This window comes from Austrofundulus limnaeus, unplaced genomic scaffold, assembly GCF_001266775.1.
Source record: "Austrofundulus limnaeus strain Quisiro unplaced genomic scaffold, Austrofundulus_limnaeus-1.0 Scaffold59, whole genome shotgun sequence".
Classification (NCBI taxonomy): Eukaryota; Metazoa; Chordata; class Actinopteri; order Cyprinodontiformes; family Rivulidae; genus Austrofundulus; species Austrofundulus limnaeus.
The window spans coordinates 1,149,341-1,158,015 of record NW_013952461.1 but is presented as its reverse complement, the minus strand read 5'-3'; the positions used below and the strand labels follow the sequence as shown (position 1 = coordinate 1,158,015).

General features: G+C 35.8%; 1 protein-coding gene across 4 annotated transcripts in view; it reads right to left on the bottom strand.

Annotated features, from left to right (window-relative positions):
• Window positions 1-726: 726 nt before the first annotated feature.
• The window catches only part of im:7151449 (complement decay-accelerating factor), a 12,116-nt gene continuing 4,167 nt past the window's right edge, over window positions 727-8,675 (bottom strand). Inside the window, exons 4-12 of one of the 4 annotated variants that reach the window (XM_014009561.1) lie at window positions 8,423-8,493; window positions 8,037-8,219; window positions 5,849-5,914; window positions 5,607-5,705; window positions 4,244-4,282; window positions 4,134-4,166; window positions 3,985-4,042; window positions 1,710-1,785; window positions 727-1,519 (exon numbers count right to left, since the gene is read on the bottom strand). In XM_014009561.1, coding sequence (XP_013865015.1) covers window positions 1,728-1,785; window positions 3,985-4,042; window positions 4,134-4,166; window positions 4,244-4,282; window positions 5,607-5,705; window positions 5,849-5,914; window positions 8,037-8,219; window positions 8,423-8,493 — 607 coding nt within the window. In that variant the 3' untranslated portion in view covers window positions 727-1,519; window positions 1,710-1,727. The remainder of the gene's footprint in view (window positions 1,520-1,709; window positions 1,786-3,984; window positions 4,043-4,133; window positions 4,167-4,243; window positions 4,283-5,606; window positions 5,706-5,848; window positions 5,915-8,036; window positions 8,220-8,422; window positions 8,494-8,675) is intronic. The other 3 variants (XM_014009562.1, XM_014009563.1, XM_014009564.1) reach the window with 3 other exon arrangements.

The following is an 8,675-nucleotide window of genomic DNA, read 5'->3' as shown; positions in this document are numbered from 1 at the left end:
TATTCATGACAATTACGTATATAGTTTAAAACATAAAAGTGTTTAAGATGTATTTTCTGCAGTTGTTGTTTTCAGCAATGGTTTTAAAATCTGTTTCTTTCAATGTAAATGTTGCATAATGTAGGCGTACAGTGACAATAGATAAAACAAAAGTTAATTGCCTCACAAATTGTTCTGTTATCCTTGTCTCTAAAAGCCAACTGTATTTTATATGATTTTATTCTTTGACATCTGAATGTAAGGTTTACTCATCAAGGCAAATCTATGTTCGTCATTTGATCAAAAAGAATAAATAAATAACACTGTAATATCATTATAACTTACAGTTTTTATTAAGTTAGCAATAATATAAATATAAAAATAATAAAACTTTTATTTATAGTGAAATATATTGTATTAATAATATGTTGTAAACACCCCCAGAAAATTTTGCAACTGTCGTTGGACCTGGGGTCAATTGCAATATCTGACTTTTCATTTTCAAATGCAAATTGTGMAGAATGTTTATTCATATAAATGGTTTTGACTATTAACAGACAAATGTAAGTTTACAGATGTAAGTTTATTACATTAAAATTTGATTTGTCTAATTCAAACCGTCTCTGAGTAACAGAGTCAAACGCAAAAAGTGTTGCAACTGTCCCCGGTCTGCCCTACTTGCCTGTCTGTTATCAGAAACCTCTCTTCTCTGGATGAGCTTTAGTGACCAAAAAGGCTACAACTCTATCATTTCTCAATATAAAAATTTTAATTTAAAAAAAGGTTTTGTTTGATTTTTACATTTTACATGAATGTTTCGTAGACGCACACACGTTTCTACAATACAAAAGTGGTTTTCTTTATAGTTTGAAAACAGTTTTTCTCCCTGCCTTTTTAGAATTCCCTCACATTCTTTACAGAAATGGGTTGTTTCATTAAAAGATAAGCAAAGCTGCTGGATTCTTTTCAGATGAAAGGCTTCCAATTGTTTTGCAGAGTTACTCAAAGAAGGTCAGGACAATAGACAATCATGAACAGAGAGTCAGGAGGCGACCATCAGATTGTATCTTTCCCAGCCACCAGCCTGCAAACTGAAACAAGCACATTGTGTGCTTCGTGAATAACTTCTTTTATGCCTCTACTCTGATAAAAACTGCAGTCATCATGAAAACCAAAAGACATTGAAACATATAAACTAAAACACTTAAAAAATACAATTTGAATTATTTATAACAATTTCAATAAAGTTAGATAAGTTTAGGACATAAATACTGCATGGGTAATAAAAAAATAACACATTTCTCTCAGTGACTCAATAGAAACAAATACAAAAAAAAGTGCTTTTTGATTATTCCACTTTGACATGTCTTCTTAAATTAAATTATATTATTCAGCAGGTTTGGGCGTGATCGATTCAAAGTGCAAATATAAAGTTTATAAAAGGTGAGTTTCTTGTTTCCACCGTGGACTGGAAAGGCACTTTGTTCTTCTTCTTTGGTGACGGAAGCTTCATCAGGCCGGCGCAGCTCCAACTGCAAAGCTGGTTGGGACAAGAAATTAYATGAAAATGTTTTAGTTTGAGTTTTATTTGCAAATGAAAATCAACAGCATTTTTTTAAACGTTGGTTTCAGTACAAGAAATCAAATTAACAGTTCTACAAAAATGTTGAAACATGTTTATGGGGTATTTTTTATGATTTTTGGTAACAAATGGTGAAATAATTGGATACCTGAACGAGGAAGGCAATCTAAAGGTTTTGGAACTGTAATAACTCCGGCTTCAGGTCTTCTCTGGTGTCATACGAGCTATGGTGTCATGAAATGAGGAATTTGTTGGAGAATTACTGAATTTTGTTAATTTATTGTTAAAAGTTTAGCAGTTTACCAAACAGTGTTTAGTGCATTTTCAATGAGCATATCAGAAAGTTTGGCATCAGTCAGTAAAWTTCAGGCTTTTTAGTGTTTAATCTTTGTAATTAAGCAATACAGCGGGTAAAATAAGTATTGAACACCAACATTTTTCTCAGTAAATATATTACTAGAGGTGCTAATGACATGAAATTTTCACCAGATGTTGGTAACAACCCAAGTGATCCATACATACAAAGAAATCAAACCATAAATGTCCAGAAATAAAGTTATTTATAATAATGTGGAATGGCACAGGGAAAAAGTATTGAACACATGAAGAAAGGGAGGTGTAAAAAGGCATGGAAAGCCAAGACACCAGCTGAACTCTCTCAGTAATTAGAAAGCAAGCCTGCCCCTTGTCAGTGCAAGTTAATATCAGCTGGTTCAGTCCCAAATGATGGCCAGGTATCACACAAGAACCATCTGATGATGAGTAAAAGTAAAGAGCTCTCTCAAGACCTTCACAACCTTATTGTTGCAAAGYATAATGATGGCATCGGTTACAGAAGAATGTCTAAACTTCTGAAGGTTCCAGTGAGCACTGTTGGGGCCATAATTCAGAAGTGGAAAGAACATCATTTCACCATAAACCGACCACGACCAGGTGCTCCTCACAAGATTTCTGACAGAGGAGTGAAAAGAATTATCAGAAGAGTTGTCCAAGAGCCAAGGATCACTTGTGGAGAGCTTCAGAAAGACCTGGAATTAGCAGGTACGTTTGTTTCAAAGAAAACAATAAGTAATGCACTGAACCACCATGGCCTGTATGCACGCTCACCACGCAAGACTCCACTGCTGAAGAAACAGCATGTTGAAGCTCCTTTAAAGTTTGCTGCACAACATTTAAACAAGCCTGTGTAATACTGGGAGAATATAGTCTGGTCAGATGAGACCAACATTGAACTGTTTGGATGCCAGAATCCACATCATGTCTGGAGGTCAAATGGCACTGCACATCAGCCCAAAAACACCATACCAACAGTGAAGTTTGGAGGTGGGAACATCATGGTGTGGGGCTGTTTTTCAGCATATGGTACTGGCAAACTTCAAATAATTGAAGGAAGGATGAATGGAAAAATGTACAGAGACATTCTTGATAAAAATCTGCTTCCATCTACCAGGATGATGAAGATGAAACGTGGCTGGACATTTCAGCAAGACAATGAGCCCAAACACAAAGTCAAGGAAACTCTCAGCTGGTTTCAGAGAAAGAAACTAAAGCTGCTGGAATGGCCCAGCCAATCACCTGACCTGAATCCAACAGAAAATCTATGGAAAGAACTAAAGATCAGAGTTCATAGAAGAGGTCCTCGAAACCTTCAAGATTTGAAGACTGTTTGTGTGGAAGAATGGGCCAAAATCACACCTGAGCAATGCATGCCACTAGTTTCTCCATACAGGAGGYRTCTTGAAGCTGTCATTGACAACAAAGGCTTTTGTACAAAGTATTAGATAAATTTCAGTAAGTGTGTTCAATACTTTTTCCCTGTGCCATTCCACATTATTACAAATAACTTCATTTCTGGACATTTATGGTTTGATTTCTTTGTATGTATGGATCACTTGGGTTGTTACCAACATCTGGTGAAAATTTCATGTCATTAGCACCTCTAGTAATATATTTACTGAGAAAAATGGTGACGTGTTCAATACTTATTTTACCTGCTGTATGTAAAGCTTGCACATTGAATTAATACAGTAATGGAGATATTTATATTTAAATTTGGTCTATGTCTGAACCAGAATGGTTTTATTAAATAATAATTCCATTCTTTAACTTGCCCAAATAAAATACTAAAATGGGAACTTCAGAAATTACCAACATGTTACTTGCTTTTTTTCTTCCCACTTTTAATATTATTACTTTATTTAAAGATTTGTTTGACCAGAAAACGTTTTCTAAAAAAAAATTCAGTGGTTAATCTGAAAGTGAAGTTTGCTTCAGTGCAAGATTTATTGCCAGGAATGRAGACGAACGTCTGAAAACAACAACATGCAAATAAGTGGAATGTGCACTCATGCTCTGAGCACAGCAGCAGGATAAACAGCAGGATCATATCCTGTATGAGTGCAGAAAGTCATTTAGTCTCTTACCCTTTCCTCTTCTGTTGACACTTGCATAAAAAGAACAAAACTACTCCAAGAACTGCAACTAAAATAAAGATAAAATATCATTTACATACGTTGTGTTTCAACCATAGAAGTGATTTATAGAAACTCTAAAAAGAAAGATCATATATTACCTAATGAAACAAATGTCACAGCAAGTATAAGAGCTGAAAAATGAGAATAAAACACAGTCAGAAATCTCACGACCAACATTAACTGCAGCCAACCTGGAACAGTKACTCACCAGTATTTTTGCTGGGGTTTACAGCTTCATATTCCCCCTCTGCAAAGATAAAACATTATCATTAGTCACCAAACAAATTCAATTATGATAAAATACATGACTGAGTCCTCATCATCAACACAACATTTAAAAAAAAAGACTGTTCTGGACACAGAATATTTCAAATTGTTCTTGATACATATGTTTGTAAGTAAAATGTCAAATATTAAAACTGAAAACAGCAATCTGAGAGGTGAGCTTAGTGCTGTTTTTACAGCTGTAAAAAATACTTCAGAAAAATACTGCTTCAAACCCTTTCATATGAAGCTAAAGGACATTAGCATAGGACAGGAAGTCAAGACAAAAACATCAAAACTTAACAAAACAAAACAGTCKTGTTTTTTGGATTGTGGTAGGATGTGTTAAGTCTGTGTTTGTTTTTGATTTCCTGTGACTCAGAAACAAAAATACAGTTAACAACTAAATCAAACGGTAATCTATTAGTTCTAATCTATTAGTTCTAATCTATTAGTTCTAATCTATTAGTTATAATCTATTAGTTCTAATCTATTAGTTATTATTTGTTAAAGGGGTAACTATATGATTAATCATTAAATTAAGAGACTAATATGCCAAAATAAGCGATGTATCATTATAGTTTCAGCTGAATGCTGAAGAAAAAAAATTAATGGATGTTAGAGAATTACATTTTACTCTGTAAATAATATTTTAGTACAGAAGTCGTGTTTATTGCTGGGATGTCCACAACAGCTCCATCCCTGTGTGAACGNTTTTAGTACAGAAGTCGTGTTTATTGCTGGGATGTCCACAACAGCTCCATCCCTGTGTGAACGCTGAGTCAGCGTTCACACTATTGGTTTCCTGCTTTTGTTCCCCTGTACGGTTGTGGCAATACAACTTAAATTGGCTAAAAAAAAAAAAAACACACAAATGTTGCAGAATTTTTCGAGATTTTTTCTCAGAATTCTGCCTGACCCACCAGCTCTTTTTATTCATTTATTTTTATCATTGATTTATTTTCTTTGTATTTACAAAGCCTTTGAGCACTTAAGGCAGGCATTATGTCCTCTGGCGGTGCTGTAGCACCCTCTGCACCCACACTTCTTCGCACAGCTTTAGTGTCAAACAGAAAAAGTCTGGACACCGCTGAATGAAGACGGTAAACTGGATGCTACTGAAGCTGTTTTATCCTCAGCTGTCGGGAACTTTCCGCTCCCTTTCGAACAAAGCGATCACTTTTTAATGTCTCACTCAGAACGCTGATGTTGTGTATTTGAAGTGTGACCCGCATGCAGCATGCATATGTGATGGCGGCGCCGCAGCACGCTGTAGCCAAAGGCTCCGGGTGAACGTGGATCTGTACCTCGTTCCGATGCGGAGACGGCTGCAGACGTTCTGGCTGTGAACGTTGTGGCTCTGTGAGTTGTAGTTGTGATGGACGAAGTCCTAGCAGGAAGTGTTTCTGTGATACGAAACACAACCATTGTCGTCATGCACATGGGAAATTAAGAGTGTTTGTAGTGAGAGAGAGAGAGAAAAAATACAAGACTTTTCAAGACTTCTGTTTTTTTTTCTTGTCTTGTGTTTTTGGTTGCTAATAAATACCTGGTTCTGATGATGGAGGAGCTGAAGTTACCATTTTTGTTGTAACTCTATCTTCTGTTGTCACACCTATGAATGAGGACACTGCTACATTTATCTGAGCTCAAAATGGATACGGTTCATTAGTGTTTAATGGAACTGGAGGTGGGGCATGCAGTAAACCTGACATGCAGAATGTGCCGTGCTGACGACTGTCATGCATCATGCATTTGCTCCCTCATTTATTTCTCATTAAAATTCTCCATTTATTTATTTTTTTAATCTCTTGTTGATATTCCGTGCTCAGACATTGCGGTAGTGAGTGATCATTTTAACTGCTGCTTTAAGGCGAAGGCGACTGAGTCAACACACTTTTAGGTGGTCAAGGGTGGAGTGGGTGATACAAACCACAGGGTTAGCCCAGATGTAATCAGTTGGGGCTAAAACACAGAAACTGTGTTTTTTTTAGGGGGCAAGTATCTCTGGTGGAGCCAAGGCCTGCTGCGCTCTATATACACCGTCTTCAACAACAACAATAACGTGTTTTAAAATACTTTAGTTTCATTAAAGATTGCTTATGATCTTATTAAACCTTTAAAACTACATCAAACTGCAGCAGAGTCACATCACACTCAGGTTTGTATTAATGTTTTCACTGTAAAATGTGTTTTTATGAACACACAGGGTTAGTATACTAAATAGTTCATTTCTACTCATAACTAAATACTAAACCAGGGCTACTCAACTAAATCCCTCCGGGGGCCGGGGTTACTTAAAGCCCACATTAAATGCTTTTTAAATTTATTTTGTTGCATTGAAACATAAATTTTAAATCTACAAATGACTTGAAATCTATTTTTATTAGGGATGCAATGATATGAAAATTTCAGCCAATATCGATATCCGATATAATTATTGCTGTTATGGCCGATAACCGATATTTACCTGTATTACACAAACACACCAATTATTTATAGACATATATGCACAAACACACGTGTCTTTTTTCGATACCGTTAATTAGGGTTGGGCATAATCGTATCGTGTGCAATTAATAGTCAGAAAAGCATTAATTTATTATTTTTTGACACTTGACAATTAATACGATTAATGCCACCAGGCAGATTGACTGGACATATCCCCGGTCGGTTTGCTCGGTGCTACTCTCCACTTCAAATATGACAAACATAAAAAAAATCCGTAATTAATTTATCTATCAACACAATTTAAAAATTTGATGTGTAGCGCAAAGTCTGTAATTTTGACAATTTGGAACAGACTTTTACGAAGAGCAAATCTTTCCCACTAAATTGGTCATGTGACCAGGACATAAGGGTGTCCAGGGACTCCAGGGGATTAATTGTCAAATTAATCGTTCTCGGTTAAAAACCACAATTAATCGTGATTAAATTTTTTTTGCCGATATCGCTCAACCCTACAGTTAATAAATGACCAGACCTCTGACATGGCTCTACTTCAGTTATTCCTGGTTGCGCAGCGTCAATATCACTATCACGATCAAACAAATACCACTTGACCAAACATTTCGCCTTTCAAAACAGAAACTAAAGTAAAAAAATGGGAAATCAATTTCGGACGTTAATATCGGCCCAGTTTTACACATCGGTCCGATAACAAAATTCTAAAAAATGGCCAATATCGGCAGATACTGATGTTAATGCTGATATACCATGCATCCCTAATTTTTATATTAAAATAAGCTAAGAGAAAAAAAAAGAAAATACAAAAAATTGGTGGGCCGGACGGAAGTCACTCGCGGCCCAGATGTGGCTCGCGGGCCGCCAGTTGAACAGTCCTGTACTAACTACTGTTCACWGCAGGTGAACAAAACAAAAACAGGTTTTTACTGAATGACACAGTTTAAGCTAATATTTCCCATTTGACTTAAAGTAATGATGTCATAATTCCATTTAGTGTCATTACCACTGTTGTGTAACTRAAAGTACTGACCAACAAACTAGAAACGGTCTTTCCATGAAAACAAACTATTTTATAAAGAACTGAGAAAAAAAATGCTGATGAAGTTAGTTTTTCTCGTAAGATGGAACACAAAGCAGTGAAATGAAAGGTTGAGCTATCCGAATACATCCACAGTATTTACAGAAAATACGCACACACACAATAAACTTGTGGCAGAACGACACATTAGGTTTTGTCAACATTAGCTGATGAGCCTTCAGGAAAAAGGTACCTTGGCATTCAGGAGGTGGAGAATCATATTGACCAGTTTTGCTGCACGTGATGCTGGCGTTGCCACGGAGGGTGTATCCATCGGCACAGCTGTAGTTAACAAATTGTTTGTATTCTGGGTTTTTCTCAGAAATCCAGGAGCTTCTGCCATTGGCCACTTGAAGAGGTTTGTTACATGTAACAACTAATATCAATGAAGTGAGGGAGAGAGAGAGAAAAAAAATTACAAATACTTTACATTTTTGGAAAAAAATAAATCAGATAATGCTGCTATGTTTTAACAGTGCCTCGTCAGAGATGCAAAAGAGCATAAAAACACAATTTTTTAGTAGAATGAAAACAAAATTTTTACATGAGTTTGGCAAAAACAAAACCTGAGATACTTACTGTCACACTGTCCTGATCCAAACCATCCTGTGGCAATGCATTGCCTATAGCTYGTTCCATTAATCCTGTAACTGCAAATAAATAAAGATTTATAAAGATGATAAAAATGCTGACTCGATTAATTTATTTGGTAAAACGATAAAAGTTAAATAGTTGAAAAAATATGAAGTTGATGTTTGAGGGGTTAATTAAAAAAAATTTTGTTAAGCTGATGAGGGTGTAGAATTATACAGTATGTACACACACACACACA